This window comes from Acanthochromis polyacanthus, chromosome 16 (genome assembly GCF_021347895.1).
Source record: "Acanthochromis polyacanthus isolate Apoly-LR-REF ecotype Palm Island chromosome 16, KAUST_Apoly_ChrSc, whole genome shotgun sequence".
NCBI lineage: Eukaryota > Metazoa > Chordata > Actinopteri > Pomacentridae > Acanthochromis > Acanthochromis polyacanthus.
In genome coordinates this window covers 21,603,256-21,625,366 of record NC_067128.1, presented here as the reverse complement: position 1 = coordinate 21,625,366, position 22,111 = coordinate 21,603,256, and the positions used below count along the sequence as shown (strand labels likewise).

Genomic DNA, 22,111 nt, shown 5'->3' with positions numbered 1-22,111 from the left:
AGAATATTCAGATACCAAAATTAATATCTGGATAGTGCCGTAGCGAACGAATATTCGGATATTCGGGTCCAGCCCTAGTCATTTCATGACCTTCATTGAAAATTTCATTCAAATCCATTCGTTTATGAGTAACACTGCTGACAGATAGACAGACAAACCAACGCCAATTGTCACATAACTCCATCCTGTTCCTTGGCGGAGTAATTACTGGACTTCTTAAAGTGTCTGTGTCCGTGTACTGTTGAGTGTCATACCATGAATAGGCTAAGATATAGAAAGATATAGAAAGCAAAAAAATGCACCATATGATCATGTTGGACCATCACAAGCAGAAGTGTGTGCTTACTGTACCTTGCAGCTACATTTTCCTGTTCGGTCAGCACAGCCACACACTCCTCTCTCCAGGTCACAGGTCTGGCTGTCCGATCCTGAGATGTTGCACTTGCACTGGGTGCACTGTGGGAAATGCAGATGCACACAATGCCCAGTTTCTGTTATCAACAACATAACAGGCTGAGAGAAGAATTACCAGAGTGTGTCCTAGCTTTATGCTTCACCAAACCATTAAACTTCCCTCCAAAATGAAAATGCTTTCATTATCGTCTCACTCCCATGTCAGTTGCAAAGTTTGGAGAAACACAAAAAACAAAGTTGTCCAGTTATTTTCCCTTTCGGCCAAAGATACTAAGTTCTAACTGTGTGAAAAATGAAGTTTCTCTGAGCACTGCACTCACAAAAGAATCGTTCAGTGCTTCTTATTTGGTTACAGTTTTATTTATGAAAAACTAGTCCTCTAATATGAACACACATAAAATGAAGCAAACATCAAATCTAAAAATATGTAAGTATGTGTGCCCTTTCTGAAAACCTGATGCCTTCAATTTGAAAAATACAGAATACAGAAGAAAGTACAGTAAAATTCAGTGAAGTTTTGCCTAACATGGCGCTGATAAGATGACGGTGATGTTTTGTTAAAAGTACTTTTGTATAACTTGTGATCATTGGAATCAAGAGTAAAAACATCACAATTCCACTCTCATGTGTTATTGAATAACACCTGTACCCAGTATCTGCCAACATGTTTTATGTACAGCCAGGGGTGAAAGTAGTTTTAAATTCTTGCAGGTACTATTACTAAAACCGTTGTCTCGCTCTAAAGTCATATATTTAAAAAATAGCAAAGTTAAAACACAAACAAATAAAAACATTAATTTTTCACTGTAGGCCAATGGAACAGGTAGGAATTAATAACACTTGAAAATACGGTAAACTTTTTGCTTGAATTGAAACACTGATAAACATCCAGAATACAAGGCTCTAAGAACAGACATGAGGTCACGAGCAAACACTCAGAATGGAACTAACCATCAAAACACATCACCTAAAAGATTTTCCACAGAGGCCTAAAGTAGTTATAGTGGTAGCAGTTAGTTTCTGATATTCTGTGGTAACCCTTCTTCAGTGTCCCTGTCTTTTCTTTTAATCAAAGAGGTTATTTTCCTCTGCATTATTACTTTGACAAAATTTTTTTTGACAGTTTTGTAGTGCTTCTCTCTGTTTTTGATTTAAAATATGCATCTGTCGATGATAACTGCTGTAAATCCAGTTTAAAGCTTTTCAGCCAATCACAAGAACGTGTGGAATTTCAGGTGTAATTTACTGCTTGCCCCGTCCCGGCGCAAGCAGCGCTTGTTGATGTCTATTGACGAGTTGTGGGAAATGTCCCAGTGCAATAAATCAAGCACACCTCCTTGCTATTGGCTGCTATTGGCCATAGCAGTCGCTGTGCTACGGAAAGTAGACACACATGCGCACTCACGTACTGCTGAGTGAATGGTCGATAGCAGGCAGACGGGCGGCGTACCGGTGGAAAAGCGGCGTACCACCACTGGATCTTTTCCTGGTACTGCGTACCCAACCCGGTCTCACGGGGATTCGTGAAACTGTCACGTAAATTTTTGTTTCGGTTTCGTGCGCACCAACACGATTTCGTCATGTTTTTCGTGCCGCTCACCACAAAATGTTTTTCGTGTTGCTCACAACGAAACCCGCTGTGGTAATCACATCTGAAAGTGTCAGGGCTCCCTCCTCACCCCCATCCTTCCCACCTGACATCCCCAAATACCCCTTTTCCCATCTGCTTTTCTCCCCCTCTCCTGTTTCCTCTGCCCTGCCTGTCCCTCATCCACTCCTCTGCCCTGCCTGTCCCTCATCCACTCCTCTGCCCCGCCTGTCTCATCTGTTCCTCTGCCCTGCCTGGCCTGTCTATCTTCCATCCGCTCCTCTGTCCTGTCCTTCCCCTACAGCTCGGTGCCTGAGTGGAGTCTAGCTTCTCCAGCTGACTCCACTCAGGCAATCAACTATCTCCACGTCTCCCGGGCAGCTGACAACCATCTCACTAACGACTCACCTCTGCAATAAAGACCGGCTCAGCCTTCCACTCCCTGCCAGAGTATTGAACAAGAACCATGCAGTTCGGTTTGCGCTCTAGCCTTCAGCATTTTCTGTTTTGAGTTTCTGCCGTGTTTTCTGACCTTGTTTTCTCCTGCCTTCTTCAGTTCAGCTGCCCGGGAACTCCCACTCCTGCCTGGAACCCCCACTCCTGCCTGGAACCCCCACTCCTGCCTGGACCCCCCACTCCTGCCTGGACCCCCCACTCCTGCCTGGACCCCCCACTCCTGCCTGGACCCCCCACTCCGGCCTGGATCCCCCACTCCGGCCTGGACCCCCACTCCTGCCTGGACCCCCACTCCTGCCTGGACCCCCACTCCTGCCTGGACCCCCACTCCTGCCTGGACCCCCACTCCTGCCTGGACCCCTACTCCTGCCTGGACCCCCACTCCTGCCCGGAACTCCCCGCTCCTACACCCTGGTTTTCCCCCACCTAGCCACCATTTTCACCCCAATCAATAAACCACTTGCACTCAGCCAGCCCTGGTAGTGTGGTTGTCTGCTCAGGTCCACCAGCTCAGTTCGTGACAGAATACTCTGGCCAACAAACGGACCCAGAGAGCCCACTACCGGGGTTGGACCAATCCTCTCCCCTTCACAGCCCTCGCCGTCCCCGTAATTGGAATCCCTCTGCTCTGCTCCTCGTCTGGTCACCGTCAGTCCTGTGAGTAACTCTTCTTTTGTTAAAATCCAGTCAAGCCCAGTACACCCCCCGGTTAATTTTGTTGGAGCCCCCTGTCTAGTTCCCAGCCACCATGTCGATGAATGACTCCTCCTCTCCCTTCTGGGGAACCCGTTGGGCAGTAAAATTGCCTTCCAAGAGGCACCATGGTTCCCTGGGTTCTGCTTCAGCGAGACCGCACTCCGGCCCTCCGTCTCCAGTCCACACGGGAGCCATCTTTTTGAACCGGACCCCGACCTCTGCTCCCCAGAACCGGACCCCGACCTCTGCTCCCCAGAACCGGACCCCGACCTCTGCTCCCCAGAACCGGACCCCGACCCAGTCCTCGGTACCCCCGAGCCAGGTGCCGACCCAGACTGCAGGTTCGTCCTATGTTTTCTTCTTTTCATGCAAGGAGAACAGCGTTTTCTTTTATGCCTTAAGCGACCTCTGGTGGGAGTGGAAGGAGTCTGGCAAGGAGAGCACGATAGTCCTGGCGCGCAGGTTAGCAGCCCAGAGGCCTGAGCTAACCTGCCGCCTACCCAAGGAGATACTGGACTTCCTGGACAGCTCCGTCACACTTCCCCATGGCAGCCACCCACCTCCAGTTCCCGCGGTGGTCGACGCACCGCCTCCAGTTCCCGCGGTGGTCGACGCACCGCCTCCAGTTCCCGCGGTGGTCGACGCACCGCCTCCAGTTCCCGCGGTGGTCGACGCACCGCCTCCAGTTCCCGCGGTGGTCGACGCACCGCCTCCAGTTCCCGCGGTGGTCGACGCACCGCCTCCAGTTCCCGCGGTGGTCGACGCACCGCCTCCTGTTCCCGCGGAGGTCGACGCACCGCCTCCTGTTCCCGCGGAGGTCGACGCACCGCCTCCTGTTCCCGCGGAGGTCGACGCACCGCCTCCTGTTCCCGCGGAGGTCGACGCACCGCCTCCGGCCCCCAGGACTTCGGCTGCCGTCGAAAGGCTTAAGGCCTCCCCTCCAGACCCGCCCCCGGCTCCTGTTCCGCCCCCGGAGGGGCTCCAGTCCCCGGCTCCTGTTCCGCCCCCGGAGGGGCTCCAGTCCCCGGCTCCTGTTCCGCCCCCGGAGGGGCTCCCGGTTCCGCCCCCGGAGGGGCTCCCGGTTCCGCCCCCGGAGGGGCTCCCGGTTCCGCCCCTGGAGGGGCTCCCGGCTCCGCCCCCAGTTCCCGCGGAGGTCGACGACGCTCCGCCCCCGCTCCCCGAGGAGGTCGACGACGCTCCGCCCCCGCTCCCCGAGGAGGTCGACGACGCTCCGCCCCCGCTCCCTGGAACCTCGGCAACCTTAAAAAGGACTAAGGTCTTCCCCGAGTCCAGGAAGAGGCTTTGCGCCTCCCATCCTGCGCCGCCCCCGGAGGGGCCCCTGGCCCCTGCGCCGCCCCCGGAGGACCCATCGGACCCGGCTCTGCCCCCAGTCCGGCCCCCGGGCCGTCCGCCGGAGCGGCCCCTCTGCCCTGTCCGGCCCCCGGGCTGTCCGCCGGAGCGGCCCCTCTGCCCTGTCCGGCCCCCGGGCCGTCCGCCGGAGCGGCCCCTCCAGTCTGTCCGGCCCCCGGGCCGTCCGCCGGAGCGGCCCCTCCAGTCTGTCCGGCCCCCGGGCCGTCCGCCGGAGCGGCCCCGCCTGTCTGTCCGGCCACGGAGCCGTCCGCCGGAGCGGCCCCGCCAGTCTGTCCGGCCCCCGGGCCGTCCGCCGGAGCGGCCCCGCCTGTCTGTCCGGCCTCGGAGCCGTCCGCCGGAGCGGCCCCGCCTGTCTGTCCGGCCTCGGAGCCGTCCGCCGGAGCGGCCCCGCCTGTCTGTCCGGCCTCGGAGCCGTCCGCCGGAGCGGCCCCGCCTGTCTGTCCGGCCTCGGAGCCGTCCGCCGGAGCGGCCCCGCCTGTCTGTCCGGTCCCTACCTGCCCAGTCCCTGGGCCGTCCACCGGAGCGGCCCCGTATGTCTGTCTGGACCCCAGGCCGTCCTCGGAGGAGGACCCTCCGGCGAGTCCAGCTTCGGCCGGCCCCGCCTCCAGGCCTCCCTCTGAAGCGTGCCCTCCGCCCTGTCCTATCTCAACCCGTCCCGCCTTCTGGCCGTCCCCCAGAACGGACCCTCCGGCTTGTCCTGCCTCGACCAGTCCGGTCCACGAAGCGGACCCTTAGGCCGGTCCGGCCTCGACCTGTCCCGCCTTCGGGCCGTCCCCCGAAGCGGACCCTCCGGCCCGTCCGGCCTTGGCCTCTACCGCCTCTGGGCCGCCCCCCGGAACGGACCCTCTGGCTTGCCCAGCCTCGACCGGGCCGCCCACCGGAACGGACACTCCGTCCTGCCCATCCACGGCCAGCCCGACCCCCGGGCCGCCCACCGGAACGGACACTCCGTCCTGCCCATCCACGGCCAGCCCGACCCCCGGGCCGCCCACCGGAACGGACTCTCCGTCCTGTCCATCCCCAGCCAGTCCGGCCCACGGTCCGTCCTCCGGAGCGGACCCTCCGCCCTATCCATGCTCGGCCAGTTGAGCCTTCGGGCCGACCCCCAGAGCTACTGCCCTGCTAGTTCTGTCCGGCCCTTCCCTTCACTCAGTCCAGTCCGGCCCTTCCCTTCACTCAGTCCAGTCCGGCCCTTCCCTCAGCTCCGCTCAGTTCAGTCCTGCCCTCAGTTCAGTCCTGCCCAGTCCTGCCCTCAGTTCAGTCCTGCCCAGTTCTGCCCAGTCCCAATCCTGCCCCAGTCCAGTTTCCCCTGTGGGCCCTTCCAGTTTCCCCTGTGGGCCCTTCCAGTTTCCCCTGTGGGCCCTTCCAGTTTCCCCTGTGGGCCCTTCAAGTTTCCCCTGTGGGCCCTTCAAGTTTCCCCTGTGGGCCCTTCAAGTTTCCCCTGTGGGCCCTTCAAGTTTCCCCTGTGGGCCCTTCAAGTTTCCCCTGTGGGCCCTTCAAGTTTCCCCTGTGGGCCCTTCAAGTTTCCCCTGTGGGGGCTCCTGGCTGCCCTTGGTAGCCGGGGGTTCTCGCCCCGGCTGGCTCCGTAGGGCGCCAGGAGGCGCCCATTGAGGGGGGGGTGCTGTCAGGGCTCCCTCCTCACCCCCATCCTTCCCACCTGACATCCCCAAATACCCCTTTTCCCATCTGCTTTTCTCCCCCTCTCCTGTTTCCTCTGCCCTGCCTGTCCCTCATCCACTCCTCTGCCCTGCCTGTCCCTCATCCACTCCTCTGCCCCGCCTGTCTCATCTGTTCCTCTGCCCTGCCTGGCCTGTCTATCTTCCATCCGCTCCTCTGTCCTGTCCTTCCCCTACAGCTCGGTGCCTGAGTGGAGTCTAGCTTCTCCAGCTGACTCCACTCAGGCAATCAACTATCTCCACGTCTCCCGGGCAGCTGACAACCATCTCACTAACGACTCACCTCTGCAATAAAGACCGGCTCAGCCTTCCACTCCCTGCCAGAGTATTGAACAAGAACCATGCAGTTCGGTTTGCGCTCTAGCCTTCAGCATTTTCTGTTTTGAGTTTCTGCCGTGTTTTCTGATCTTGTTTTCTCCTGCCTTCTTCAGTTCAGCTGCCCGGGAACTCCCACTCCTGCCTGGACCCCCCACTCCTGCCTGGACCCCCCACTCCTGCCTGCGTTGGATTCGCCACGGTTTTACTTTAAAAATATAATATACCCATTCGTTTGAAATACGTTCTGAGTGGCACGAAAAGTCCGCCGTTTAAAATACATTGGTGTGCATTTCGTGGTGAGTGGCACGAAAAACATGACGAAATCGTGTTGGTGCGCACGAAACCGAAACAAAAAATTACGTGACAGTTTCACGAATCCTCGTGAGATCGGGCTGGCGTACCGCCACCAGATCTTTTGCCCGTACGCAGTACCGGACAGTTCTGGCTTACTTTCACCCCTGTGTACAGCATGTTGTTCATCTATTTATTTCAAATAAGGCACCTCTGATAAAGAAGTATACACTACCGTTCAGAAGTTTGAGGTCACTTACAAATGTCCTTGTTTTTGAAAGAAAAGCAGTTTTTTTCAAAGAAGATAACACTAAATGAATCAGAAATACAGTCTTGTTTATCTGGTAAATGACTACTCTAGCTGGAAAAGACTGATTTTTAATGGAACATCTACATAGGGCTACAAAGGCCTATTTCCAGCAACCATCACTTTTGTGTTCTAATGCTACATTGTGTTAGCTAATCGTGTTGAAAGGCTAACTGATGATTAGAAAAGCCTTGTGCAATTATGTGAACATATGAATAAAAGTGTGAGTTTTCATGAAAAACATGAAATTGTCTGGGTGTATGTTGATGTGTTCCCGAAAAGTTTGGCTCTGGTATAAAAATGGCTTCAGATCTACAGGAAACCATTGGTGTGATGGCATTTTTAGGAGTCTATCAATCAAGCAGGGAACAAATTCTTTAATTGAGGCCTTCAGTGCTTACAAAAATCAACAATAACATTGCCACGTCTATGAAAAGCCCTCTCCGTTATCAAAGCAGAGTTACAAAAACTCAAACAATTATGATTGAATCTCATCAGACATTCTCTCCAGTGTCTCCTCTCTTACATCAATAAAAATAAAAGGCATTTTACAGTAACAGCAACATTAGTAGCATTAATTTGGATCATTTACCTGAGGGAAGTCTCTGTATCCAATCTGACATTCATTGCATTTTTCTCCTCTGAAGGAGTCACGACAGAAGCAGCAGCCTGTATTCACGTTGCATTGCTGGGTCACCGAGCCGATCACACTGCAACCACACTCCTAAATACAAAAACATGAACACTGATATTGTTTCTGCTGTGAAAACTCAGATATTACTCCAACAAATGTTTCTTTGTAGAACATAAACATTTGTTGTGACAGACTGTAGCCAAAAGTCAACCTGCAGGTTTCCCAGATGAGTTGTATTGGATTCCAGTAAAATAAAAGATTACACTGCATGTCTGAACTTCACATCACATATTCGAAACCGAGTTTTGACTGAGGTGTCCAAACGTGAACATGAAAGGTTGCATGCATGCATGAGGAGAGGGAGTGAAATGGCTTTAGGCCACTGCACCCCAAAAATCACTGGCAAGTTGAATGATGTGCTATCCTTAAAAACATGCTAAAATTACAGCATTTAGTAGTCAGAAACTGTAAGAACAAAAAGAATGATTAGATTTATAAGTTTCTGACAGTCCTTGTCTAACTATATGTAACATCCAGTTCCTTCAGGGAAGTTAAACAAATCCATTAATCACAACTGAACAAATGTAGATTAAATAATCAAAGAAATTCAACCCATTTTTGATATTTCTCATGATTTATGATTTATTAAAACTGTGCAATATTGCACAAAATCTTTTTTTGAGGTCTTCTAGCCTTGGTTGGGCTGTTTCCATAGAGGTGCACATCTCTGTATAGCAGTGAAAAATGAGCTGACAGTGAAGAAAAGTGTGGCAGAAAAAGAAAAAAAAACATAAATGAACACTAAGAAACTGCTTGAGGTTCAGAGGGCATTAAAACTCCACCTGCTAATAAAGTGCTGTGGCAGCATAGTGTTCTAAATAAAAACAATTTGGTAACATCATTGCAGTATTACGGTTGACAAATGTCTCAATCAAAGATGAAAACCCAAAAAAAACAGATGTGTGTTGTGTGCGCTCTGAGGCAAAAGCTGCAGAAATACCATAATTATCATGAGCTGAACTGTTCAGCTGAAATGAGAACAATTGTGGTTGAATCACAGTAAGACGTTCAGTGCTGAATTAAAAGTGTTGACACAGGTAATTTTGAAATCTTGACAAAAGGCTTAAATCGCAAAAAAGTGGCAGCAGGTCATTCCAAATACAGACGCTCCTCTTGGGGGATCTTGAGGCGTTCCCAGTCCAGATGACATATACAGTGGGTACGGAAAGTATTCAGACCCCTTGAAATTTTTCACTCTCTGTGTCATTGCAGCCATTTGCCAAAATCAAAAAAGTTCATTTTATTTCTCATTAATGTACACTCAGCCATGTGATATTTCAGTTTTTCATTTTTAATAAATTTACAAAAATTTCTACACTTCTGTTTTTTTCTGTGAAGATGGGGTGCTGAGTGTACATTAATGAGAAATAAAATGAACTTTTTGATTTTGGCAAATGGCTGCAATGACACAGAGAGTGAAAAATTTCAAGGGGTCTGAATACTTTCTGTACCCACTGTATATTCCCTCCAGCACGTTCTGGGCCTACCCCTGGGTCTTCGCCCAGTTGGACGTGCTCGGATAACCTCTGAATGAAGTCTCTCCGGAGGCATCTAAATTAGATGTCCAAACCACCTCAACTGGCTCCTTTCGACACGAAGGAGCAGCGGCTCTACTCCGAGTTACCTCCGGATGTCCGAGTTTCTCCCCTTACTTCTATGAGATTTCGGCCTCTTGTACCTTTGAAGTCATTCTTTTGGTCACTACCCAGACCTCATGACCACAGGTGAGGGTTGGAACATAGATGGACTGGTAAATTGAGAGTTTTGTCTCGTAGCGCAGCTCCCTCTTCACCACAACAGTTCAGTACAACGGCCGCATTACTGCTGATGCCACACCAAGCCGCCTGTCCATCTCATGCTCCATTTCCACATCACTCAGGAACAAGACCCCATAATACTTGAACTCCTTTGGGGAACCAATCCCCCCCCCCCCACACTCCCCCCCCCCCCCCCAACCAAGGGAGCAATTCACCGGTTTGAGAACCGTGGCCTCAGGCTTTTAAGTGTTGATGCTGTAGGTGTTATAGCTTGTCATCAAATGTCATTGTGCTTTGTCTCTAAATATTCTTCAATTAATTAAACTTTGCATGCTTAAGAACTTGCTGTGCGAATCTATTTTGGTAATTTCCAGGTTGTTATTGGTTTGCTATGCTCTGTTTGTAGTCTACTTTGCTGTGTTTCACTTTGTTCTGCTGCCTTTGGCACTTTTTTCTGTCTCATTGCTCTTCGTTGTTCTGATGAACTCCTCTGGATTAATCTGAGAATAACAATACTTGACTGTTCAACTCACAATAGTCTATTTCTAATAGGCGACTGTCGTGGTTGCCGTTTGGTCCTTTGATGAGACAGTTTTAGTGCACAACAATTCCTTTTCAATGCTGTGTTAAAACAGAAACACGGGAGATGGGAATGATAGATTGACAGAAATTTGACCAGAAAAAAAACGACTATGGCAAAAGACTGTGAAGAAGCACAATAATATTTAGAGAAAGGAATACAGAGAGATCTGACTGGAAGGAAGGATATAAGAAAGTGAGAACAGATGAAAAGGAATTGAAAACAAGCATGGCAACAAAGAGTGAGGAAGGAGATGAGGGGGAAAATGTAGGCAAAATTAGAATCAGACCTGCAGAAGTGAGTACACCCATGTGCAATATCACTCAGTAATTATATTACTGAGTGATTACATTACTTCTGAGTTGAACAACAGTGTGCTTGTTTTCATGTAAAAGCAATTAAAACAGTTTAGACTAACTATATTAAAATATACAGGCCCACAGTGGTAGTTCATTACTAAGATTCAAACCTTTATTGTATTTTTTTTTTTTGCCTAAATCCTGCTCAGCATGGAGGATACCAGAGTTGCACAGATTTCTGGAGAGATGTTCTGTCATTCTTGAGAGATTATTTTTTCAGCTGGTCTTTGCTGGAGGGGTTGTGCATGCTTTATCGGTCTCTATAAAATGTCCCAAAGGTGGATTAAACTCAGAGAACATACATTGTTGACACTTTTTTTCTGCATTAGAAACTTGTGTAATTTTGGCAACTGTTACCATGCTGGAATATTCCTCTTCTGCCAAGATTCTACAGACTGTCAGCCAGTATTTGAGCATTTCCAAAGACATTCATGGTGCCATCTATCGATATCATCTCCCCAGAACCTTTTGCACTCATGCAGCCTCATATCATCACATTCCCATGTCCGTGTTTTATTATCAGGACTGCATTCATTGTGGTAGTCCTGACCAGCCCAAACACATTTATCCTGGTGTAGTCTGATCAAAGAATGAGCTCTCAAAATTCATCAGACTTATTTTCAAGTTCTTTAGCAAAGTTTGATCTTGCAGATTTTTGATAAGGAGTAAGCAGATGTTTCTCTTCTGGATGCCATCTATAGATGCTGATGCTATGCACTGTCCTTCACACTGTCTGAGCTGTGACTGAAACTCTGATTTCCACTGATAACCCCTGTGCACTCTGAAGCCCTCGCCCATCTGTTTTTCAGAGCTTGTGAACGTTGCGCGCCGTCTGTGGCATCATTTCAGAAGGGCTACCCCTGCAACTCCTGATTACTGCTGCAACTGGATGTTTAACAGATTTCTAGTTGCTCACTGACCTTCCACTATCCAATTCAATTTTTGTGATTTTTCATAGGTAGATTTTGTCAGTTCCTCTGGCAATTGTTTTCCATATCACGTCAGGATGCTGACATGCAGAAATACATTCCACAGGTCCAAAACTGATTTATTTTCCATAACTTTAGGTTAAGAAATTAACCCCGGTTCTCTGAAACATGAGTGAGGTATCTCACTATGGGACACGCTCTCCGCTGTGTTCCCCAGAAGCTCTGTAACACTACGCCAGTCCTGACTGGCTGAGAAGCGTGACGTCGACTCACTGAAGGAGGGCCCTCCTCCTGATATAAGAGTCTGACGTAACGTCATCTTCTTCAGTCTGACTAAGCACACCTCTTCCTCGCTCCAGGCAAGGAGGGTGGTCTGGTGAGATACCTCACTCATGTTTCAGAGAACCGGGGTTAATTTCTTAACCTAAAGTTCTCTTTCAACATTCGTTTCAGTATCTCACTATGGGATATAGAGACTCCCGTATTGCCAGACAAGCTTAACTCGAAGACTGGTCACTCATCCACTGTTCACAGGGCAGGCACATTCTGTGCCGCTGCCACACTCAGGACTGAATGAGAGAGTGAGGGTGCCGTAACATCCAATCTATAAAATCTGGAGAAAGTGTGCGGCATAGCTCAGCTAGCAGCCGCACATATCTCCTCAATGGAAACACCCTGAAAGAGCGCCCACGACGTAGCCATGCCACGAGTAGAGTGGGCGCGCAGGCCGACTGGAGGTTGCAGATTCCTGCTATTATAAGCAGCTGCAATAGCCCCCACGATCCAGTGTGACAACCGCTGTTTCGTTAAGGGTTTTCCCACATGCGCTGTAGCCCATGATATGAACAGCTGTTCCGATTTCCTGAAACCAGCTGTTCTTTCCACATACACGCGCAACGCCCGGACCGGGCAGAGTGTATGAAGGCGCTCCTGCTCTCGTGTGGAGAAAGGAGGAGGATGATAGGCTGACAGCTCAATAGGGCGGCCTGACAGTGCCGGGTTGAAAACCTTGGGCACAAATGCGGGATTCGGTTTGAGCCAAACCTTAGAATCACCCATAGAAAACTGCATACATGACGGATTGACCGACAGTGCATGAATATCACTCACACGCTTAGCAGAAGCCAGCGCAAGTAGTAAGGCTGTCTTAAAGGAGAGCATCTTTAAGCTCACCTGTTCCAGCGGTTCAAAGGGTGATTGAGACAACGCATAAAGCACCGTAGATAAATCCCACGGAGTTGTTAAACTCCGTGAAACCGGTCTAATGCGTCGTGCCCCTTTCATAAACTGACAAACGAGCGGATGCTGACCCGCCGTTTTGCCCTCAAAGCCAATGTGACACGTCGATATAGCGGCTAAGTACACTTTGACAGTGGAGAAGGCCAGCCCTTTATCCAACAGCTCTTGCAGGAACGTCAAGATAACTGTCACAGGGCTCAGGAAAGCCGCGACCCCAGCTTTTACGCACCAATCCTCAAACGCGCGCCATTTGCCATCATATGCGCTGCACGTGGAAGAGGCTCTGGCGCTCTGTATAGTGGCGATTACACTTTGTGGGAGCCCGGCTGCAGTCAGGTTCAGCCTTTCACGGGCCAAGCCCACAGTGCCATGCGCTCTGGGTGAGGATGGAAGATCTCCCCCTGCGCTTGCGACAAGAGGTCTCTGCATGCTGGTAGTTGCCACAGCTGACCACACAGCAGCTGATATATCTCCGCTAGCCAGTATTTCCCCTGCCAGCGCGGAGCTATCAGGATGAGCGAGAGGCTCCTCTCTCGCACCCTGGTGAGAGTAGGAGTGATCAGCTCTAATGGAGGAAAAGCGTACAGGAGGACGCGGGGCCACTCGTGCGCCAGAGCATCCATACCCATCGGTGCGACCTGATCTGTCAGAGAATAGAACAGGGGACACTGGGCGTTCTCGCCTGATGCAAAGAGATCTATCTCCGCCTGGCCATATTTCTGCCATATCTGGGACACCACCTCGCTGTGGAGTTTCCAGTCTTTGTAGCGGGGATCCCCTCTGGATAGCAAATCCGCCCCTCTGTTCAGTGCGCCCGGCACATGCGTGGCTCTCAATGACAACAGCCGAGAGCTGCTCCACACTATCAGTCTGCGTGCCAATGTGTGCAGATGACGTGAGCGCAGCCCCCCCGTTTGTTGATATACGCCACTACAGTGGTGTTGTCTGTTCGGACCAAAACATGTCACCCCTCCACGAGAAGGAGAAAATGTTTCAGTGCCAGCCGCACAGCTTGGAGCTCCAGACAGTTTATGTGAACATACTGCATCTGTGAGCTCCACGTGCCATTTATTGTCCTCCCCTCGTGCGTGGCACCCCAGCCCGCTAGCGAGGCATCTGTTGTTATAACTTTCCAGGCCAGGATCGTTCCCATGGCAACGCCTGCAGTCAGAAAAGCTGTGCGTCTCCAAGGGCGCAGCGCTATGACGCACGCCCTGGTGACCAGAACCTGGCGGTGACCGTGGTGTGTCGGACTCATTTTGAGTGACGCTACCCACTGCTGAAACAGTCTCATGTACAAGTGACCAAGGGAAACCACTGTCAGCGCTGATGCCATCAGCCCTAGCAGTCTGAGACATGTTCTGAACCTTAAACATACGCCCCTGCGGAAAAGTGCCAGACAGGCCTGAAAGGCTTTCACCCTCTCCGCCGACAGGCATGCTCTGAACGAAAGTGAGTTCAGACACAAGCCTATGAACGTTATGTTTTGAGTTGGAAACAGAACACTCTTTTGCCAGTTTATAGCGAAACCCAGGGCCGCCAGATGCGACGAGAGCCGTCTGGTGTGCGCCAAGGCCTGCTGGGGCGACTGCGCTGCTAACAGCCAGTCGTCTATGTACGTTGCCAAGTGCATTCCCTCCTCCCTGAGGGGCGCGATGGCAGCCTCGGTGCATTTCACAAACACCCGTGGACTTAGAGAAAGACCGAAGGGTAGCACCTGATACTCGTAGGTTATGCCTCGAAAGGCAAACCGAAGATATTTTCTGTGAGGGGGGTAGATAGGGATGTGAAAGTAAGCGTCCTTTAGATCTATGGACGTGAACCAATCCCCACAAAGCGCAAGGGACGCACAAAGCGTATCAAGGCCGTGTGCGTCAGCATTTTGAACTTGTACACCCTTAAGTACTTGTTCAGAGCCCGCAGATCTAGGATCGGCCGTAGGCCCCCGCCCTTCTTTGGAACTAGAAAATATCTTGAATAGAACCCGCTCTGGCTGTGCACTGGCGGTACTATTCGGACAGCTCCTTTGCTTTGTAGAGTAGAAATCTCCTCTAGCAAAATGTGAGCTTTGTCTCCCTGAGCTAGCAACTGGACAATCCCGTTGAAACGGGGCGGAGCACACATAAATTGGAGTCTGTAGCCCTTGGTTACAGTCTTTATTACCCAATCTGAGGCTCCGCATGCCCGCCACTGGCGTGCCCGATCTGACAGCGGACCGAGGCGCGCTCCCGACGGCGCATGTGGCTGCGCTGAACCAGCGCTCATTTCGCCCGTCGCGACAGGGAGCTTGGCCTGCAGCTGTGTTACAAGAGGGGCAATAGCGTCCTCTTGTGGCTTTATGCACAGCTGCATAGCCATGCTCTGTTCTTTTTGAGTTTTCCCCATATTTTTCATGTTTTCTGGCGGCCGTGCCCTCGGCTCGTGGCCTGGCTGCACGCCTGGTAACATTTTTAATGAAAACTGTGTGGAGGGGAAGTAATGAGTGTCTGGGCACTGGTGTGTGCTTTTGGAACACTGCTGGAACTGCACAGGGTTTCGTGCTGGTTTGGCCCTCCCTCTCTTGGCTGGGCAGTGAACTGTGGGGTCTGCAACGGCCTCTGCACTCCTCTTGAAGGGTCCGGAACGTGGCCCTGCCATGAACAGAACATTGTTCGGGGGGGAAGACACGAACGTCTGGCCGAGTCCGCCCTCCCGCCCCGGAGACAGCGCACTAGGTAGCGCGCCTCTTTTTCTTGGAGCTCGTGGCGGCGGGTGGACCATGTTGACCTCCCGGCATCACGCTGGCGGTGAAGGGCTTCTTGGCCCACGCGCCCTTCAGCTCCTGAGGCCTCTCCTGGCCGCGGCCAGCCGGTGGGGGCTGCGGCGGACGTTTTGGGATGCGGTAAACAGGTCTGCTTGCCGCCTGGCCAAGCGTCTGTCGTGGTACAGCCGGAGGAGGGGGTGGCGTCTTCCTAGGCAGGCAAAGCTGGAGTGCTTCACCCTCCCTCTTCCTCTCCTCGCAGCGTCTCTGCATGGTGGCCACCGCAGGGCCGAACAGGCCTTTGGGGTCCACCGGGACGTCGAGGAGCTGGCTTTTCTCCTTCTGAGAGAGGCTGGAGAGGTTGAGCCATCTGGCCCTCTCTTGTGCCACCATCAGGGCCATGGCCCTTCCAGATGCCTGGACGGCACACCTGTGCAGGCGTAGGCAGAGGTCTGTCACCACGCACAGCTCGTCCCACACGAGAGGGGTGGGTGAGGATGACATGTCGTCCTGCAATTCAGCCTGGTAGGCTAGAAGCAGCGACGACGCGTTCAGTGCCTTCACCGTCATAGCCACCGCCTTGTAACCTTTTTCAGTCAGTGATGACTGAAAATTGTCCGCCTTGGAGGGGAATGCGGGGCTGGCAGAAATCATGGTGGACTTCTGTGTGGGGTGGAGATGAGAAGCCAGGAGGGGCTCGACCGGAGGCAGGTGAGAAAAGCCTTTCTCCTCCATGTCGACCCAGTCTAATGCCGACCCTCCCTGGACGGGATTTTTGGCGGAGAGTGGATTGCTCCACGACCGGGTTGCCTCCTCCAGGCACTCAGGAAAAACCGGCAGAAGCTGTTTTGTTGAGGATTTGGCCTTGGGTAGCCTTCTTCCCTCGTAGCGAGACACGGGGGTCTCTGTGAGGGCTTCTGGCCACGAGATGCCCAGCTTTGCAGCTGCCCTCTTACATGCCTCTTGCAGGTCTGTGCTGGCAGTCGGGCTGGAGGAGCCGCTGCCAGCGACCCCGACGTCCGGCGGCTGGAGGACGAAGGCCCCCACGTCCTCCTCTTCCTCATCAGTACCGAGGCTAATGGACTCGTCCCCAGTGTCGGAGTTGCCTCCTAGGACGTCCAGCTCCAATATAAAGCTAGCCTCGTACTCGTCGGGGTCGATAAGCGGGTCGACCGCGTCAACCTGGTCACTCCAACTGACGCTGGTGGGGATGGAGTGTCCCCCAGCGCTTTCTTTCGACACCTCAGGCGGGGGAATGGTTGCCCCCACCATAGGGTCGCCCGCTGACAGGCTAGCCTGGCGTGCTAGTCTGCGTCGGCGGGTTTTGAGAGAAAGGCAGGCACAATGCTCACAGGTAGCCAGGGATGCTAAAGCGTCCTGGGCATGTTGCAGCCCGAGGCACGCTGAGCATACGGAATGGGTATCCACCCCCGCTATCTTGTTCCCGCATGTACACACCTTGACGGGAAGCATATCCTTATCCATGGCGAGACAAGGTAGCTCCGTCATTAGCAGCTAGTATGGTGGTTAGCCGCAGCAGCTACTGTTGAGAGACAGTCCAGCTACTTAGCTCAGACAGCGATGCCGCAATAGGTAGCGTACCGAGTTGTTAGCTCGCTCTGAGAACAGTTTAGCTAGCCCGTCAGCAACAAAGCAGTCTGAGAGATACTTCTGCGAGCGAGAAGAGGTTTAAGACTGAAGAAGATGACATTACGTCAGACTCTTATATCAGGAGGAGGGCCCTCCTTCAGTAAGTCGACGTCACGCTTCTCAGCCAGTCAGGACTGGCGTAGTGTTACAGAGCTTCTGGGGAACACAGTGGAGAGCGTGTCCCATAGTGAGATACCGAAACGAATGTTGAAAGAGAACCATGTCCATGCAGTTAGGGTCACTGGAAATCTCAGGTGTGCTAAATTTAGTTTCAGTGATCACAGGTTTTCCAACTTGTGTGTCAGTGATCACAGGTGTATTCACTTTTGATGTTTTTTTGTTGTTTCCATTTTGAGGCCTGTATTTTCAAAATACTGTAGTATTTCAAATACATTTGTTTGTGATTATTCACATAAGGAAGTACTCTACTGTTCATTTTGGTAATAATGCAATAATTGAGATCTGATACAACGTTGAATCATTTGATATTTAAGAGATATTTCACAGGTGTAAGCTCACTTCTGTTGAACCTTGTATTATGTTTGTCAAGTAGGAAAATACAATGCTAATACCACATGTTTTTGTTTTATTATATTTGTTGCTACTTTGAATTTTAAAAGGTTATATTCAGCAAAAAATACAGATTCAGTGGCAGGTTATTATCCAAAAAAATACACTGAGTCACAAAATAAACTACATTGATTAATAGTTATCCAAAGTAGAAATCCCAGGTTTTGACTTTTTTTTTTTTTACTCCCAGAACTGTGCCAGATGGCTCTGGCTACTATCTATTCATTTTGAAATGAGGATCATTTCTGAGGAGTGTGAGCATTGTCCCTGATAATGGCTGGTGATCAACACTTGAAATCCCAGGTAGTGCCTCGTTGTCATAACAAAAGCGTCTGTAAACCAGGGATTAGTGCCAAGTGGCTCTTCTCTGGGGTGCAGAGATATATGTGCCAAAGGGCTCAGGGCCGGAATTCCTAGTGTTAAAACAATCCACTGGACTTTAAGAAAGTTTCTTGAAGACGTTTCACCTCTCCTCCAAGAGGCTTCTTCAGTTCTGGTGGTGTTGCCTCAGTTTTTACCCTCTGTAAGGTGTGGTCAGTGCTATTCATATTCCAACGACCATGGCCAAGACCTGTCTGGCTCCTCAACAATGGTTGTTGGGAGTGCCGGGGAGTGTCAATGGGTGTCGTTGAAATGTGAATTTCACAGAAGTCACTATGTCCTCGTTTGCTAATGGTGGTCATTAGCATGAGCCCCTTCACATGAGTCAATCTGCTGAGTAGTTCTTTTGGGGAGTTTTGAAAACATCTTCAAGGAACTTTCTTAAAGTCCAGTGGACTGATTTAAACAACTTTGGATAACCACGACCTGAATGAATGAGAACCTACACAGACATTGATGAATTGTATTATTTACCTACTATCAATGTCTGCAGTACATCTCCTACATTTATCCAACATTACTGACTGAATCAATATTGAAGCAAAATTGCTCAAAATGCTCATTTAAAACAAATTTATCTAAGAGGTAAATTGATCAATCCTAAATCTCTCATTATATGTAGCCCTGTGATAGACTGATAACCTGCCCAGGGTGTCCCTTACCTTCACCCTAAGTCATTTGGGATAGACTTCAGCCTCCTGCAACCCTAATGAGCAGCAGTGTATAGGTAATGGATGGATGAATGTCTCATTATATTCACACAGTATCTTTTAACATGTTCTCTTCTCCAGTGTTTGCAAACTTACTCCTCATGATACCTAAGCAGGTTGCACAAATACCAGTGAGTGTTTTTGACAATCCAGTTTCAGTCTACCTTGCATCCAGTTATGATGTCATGGCCCCAGTGGTTGGGAGCACAGCGGTCGCACCTCTCACCAATAGTGTTTGGGGGACAGATACACTGTCCAGTGTTAGCATCACAGTTGTTCCCCACATGGTTGCACTGACAGGCTGCAGGGGAAAGGGGAGAGATGGAGAAGGTAGTTTCAGGAGTTTTAATGCAAAGGATGTGGGACAGAGAAACATTTGAAATGTTATTTGATTAAATGCTGAAAAAAAGCAGTCTCAATGCAGGACTGTGTGGTTATCACCTGCAAACAATGTTTTATTTTGGTCCAGTAGCTTACATCTTTTCGAAAAACAGCACTTTGTCACAACATGACATGTGGGCAGCAAACTCCATACTGAAACAGAAGTAGTATGTCTGGAATTGAGAACAGTGACCTTGTGACCTTGCCACTTTTTGCTTTTACTCAAACGGAGGTTGAAACATTCTGGCAACAGTGTGCTTCTTGCTAGACTGAATTTGTGAAATATGTGAATTTGTCTTAACATTAATTGACATCCCTCAAAAAAGGAGTGATGTGAAAGAGTAAGAGACTGGCCTTCTTGCAGTAATATGTGTCAATAATATAGTTTCAGCTTTATAAGAATTTTAAACTGTAATTAATTGACTTTCAGCACAAAAACTCATAGTAAGAGACCCAATCCATCTACGATCTCCCAATTCATTTTTATTCTCTTCCAATTAACTCATTTTCATTTTTTTTTTAGCTGAAGCAACATGAAGAGAACTTTACAGAAGGTTATGCTATTCTGTGAAAATTTCAATTAGACTAATGATATTTCTTAAAATTATGAAAATGTTAATGACAGTTATGTTTTATATGCTGGTTATGGGAACATTCAGTCATTTGGTTTTTTGTATTCCACAGTGTGAATCATGTTTGTATTCTAGAGTGAATTCCTGGAACATGAGTGGCATATTCCTGCACCCTGACAGCAATGTTAAGATGGTTCAAAGCAAATAATTCACACTCCAATCTTGTATTTTTGCTCCATGATCGGGTTTTCTGGCAAAATTATGACTGTTGTTCTTGGCTGTTAAGAGTGTTTGGCTTCAATAATATATTGCATAAGAAGCATTGTGGGAAAAAGCTATTCATAGCTGTTCCTGGGATGCATGGAAGCTAACTCCTCATTTTGGATAGCACAAAGCTTGAAACACCTATTGCCTGGTTTGCCATGGTTTTAGGGCATACCATTTAATAATCTGAACATGTTCAATATTAAAAAGACTCCAGTTTGGAACAGACATTAAAAAAAATCAAGTGAATGTGTTCTAAGGCAGCACAACTCAACAATGAAAATACTGACAATAGAATCTTTTCAGTTTTAAAAATGGCAATGCAAATCGAAAAGAACGATCATCAATATTTGGGGCGCAGAGTAATAAAATTTGAATAAAAAGTCTCAAACAAAACCCACATGGTCTAGTGCATTCTTTTTTTGAAGAAGCTATTTTACTTTTTTTAGATTCACACATTTTACCACATTCGCAATAATAATTCCACCTCCACACAACCAATGTAATTCCAGCGCACTACAAGCTTAAATTCCTACATCTGTGCCAACCTTGACCTTTAATTTGAGGTGTAAATACAGACCTGTACTTGCAAATGGTATAACCTTGAGTCATTGCAACAGAAAGACGATGGACTTTCAGTGTGGAACCCTCTTATTTCTATCTACAGTGCTCATCATGGGTGGGAATTATACAAACTAATGTTCTAAGATAATGTTAGTAAATAGAAATCTTGCTGCAGTACAGTCATATTTAGCTAATTTACCATAAGGTCCACAAGTATTTGGATGGTGGCACAATTTTCATAATTTTGCCTCTTTTGGGTTTGAAACGAAGCAATCAAGATGTGACTGAAATGTAGACTTTCAGTTTAAAATCAATAGGTTTGACAAAAATACTGCATTAACCTTTCAGGAATGACAAGTCCCTCCATTCCCACAGTCTCAAATGTAATTAGACGGATTAACATAATTCTAAATATCATGACTGTTTTTAGTACTTTGATGCAAATTCTGTGGTCAATAAATGACTGAAGTCTTGAGCCCATAGACATCACCAAATGCTGAGTTTCGTCCTTTGAGATATTTTGCCAGAACTTACTGTAGTCAACGTCAGTTGTTCTTGTTTGTGAATCTTTCTACCATCGGTTTTGCTTTCAGTGAGTGACTAACTCCAATGGGCTAAGGTCAGATGACAGACTTGGCCACTGAACAACATTCTCTTGCTTCGCATTAAGGTGCTCTTGGGTTGCCTTCCCAGTATGTTCAGCACCATAACTCATCTGTACTATGAGCGTGAGAGTGTGCCATCCTGTCAATTTGCAGCATTTCACTCAGTCTGAACAAAAATTGTAATGGGGCTCTTCCTACTTCAGAATTCATCCTGCTGCATCCAGAGGCAGTAATACATGGCCATGTCCCAAGATTTGACCATATTTGACAGATGTTGTGGACTGCTTTAGATCATGAGCCCTTCCATTCCTTCTCCCTACTCCTGCATTCCTCTACACACTCATCTTTGTCATAAAATAATTTGCAAATGTTCGCTGTCCATGTAAAGTCTCAGTATGTTACATGTTGATGCATGTGAAGGAGGCCACCATCAGGCTGAATAACACTAGAATAGAATAGAATAGAATAGAACAGAATAGAATAGAATAGAATAGAACAGAACAGAACAGAATAGAACTTTAATTGTCATTGCAACAAGTACAACGAAATTGCAAAAGCTCTTCAGTCAGTGCAAAACAGTGTGAAGAAATATGATTTTAAAAAAAACACAAAGATATAAAATAAGGTAAGGTGCAAAATAAAATAACAAATTAAGTAAGTAATAACAATAAGGTGCAGGAGGGAATGGAGTGGAATGATACAGGAATGACATGAGGTAGTTATGTTATAGCAAGAGGTAGTGCAACTAGCCTTTGTTCAGAACCCATACTGCTGTTGGGTAGAAGCTGTCTCTGAACCGCTTTGTCTTTGCAGTGATTGACCTGTACCGCCTGCCTGACAGTAACAGATTAAACATGTGGTGTCCTGGGTGAGAGGGGTCCTGGGTTATTTTTCCTGCCTTTCGGAGGCAACGGGAGCGGTGCAGCTCTTCAAGTGTGAGGAGAGGGCAGTCTGTGATTTTTTGGGCCGTGTCGATGATCCTATGCAGTGAGGCCCTCT

The 22,111-nt window shown here is 49.2% G+C and overlaps 1 protein-coding gene across 2 annotated transcripts in view; it reads right to left on the bottom strand.

Moving 5' to 3' along the window:
• lama2 (laminin, alpha 2) overlaps window positions 1–22,111 on the bottom strand; it is a 351,505-nt gene that overhangs the window by 125,141 nt on the left and 204,253 nt on the right. For both annotated transcript variants that reach the window (XM_051960749.1, XM_051960750.1), the window contains exons 24-26: window positions 18,891–19,027; window positions 7,710–7,841; window positions 352–456 (exon numbers count right to left, since the gene is read on the bottom strand). In XM_051960749.1, coding sequence (XP_051816709.1) covers window positions 352–456; window positions 7,710–7,841; window positions 18,891–19,027 — 374 coding nt within the window. The remainder of the gene's footprint in view (window positions 1–351; window positions 457–7,709; window positions 7,842–18,890; window positions 19,028–22,111) is intronic.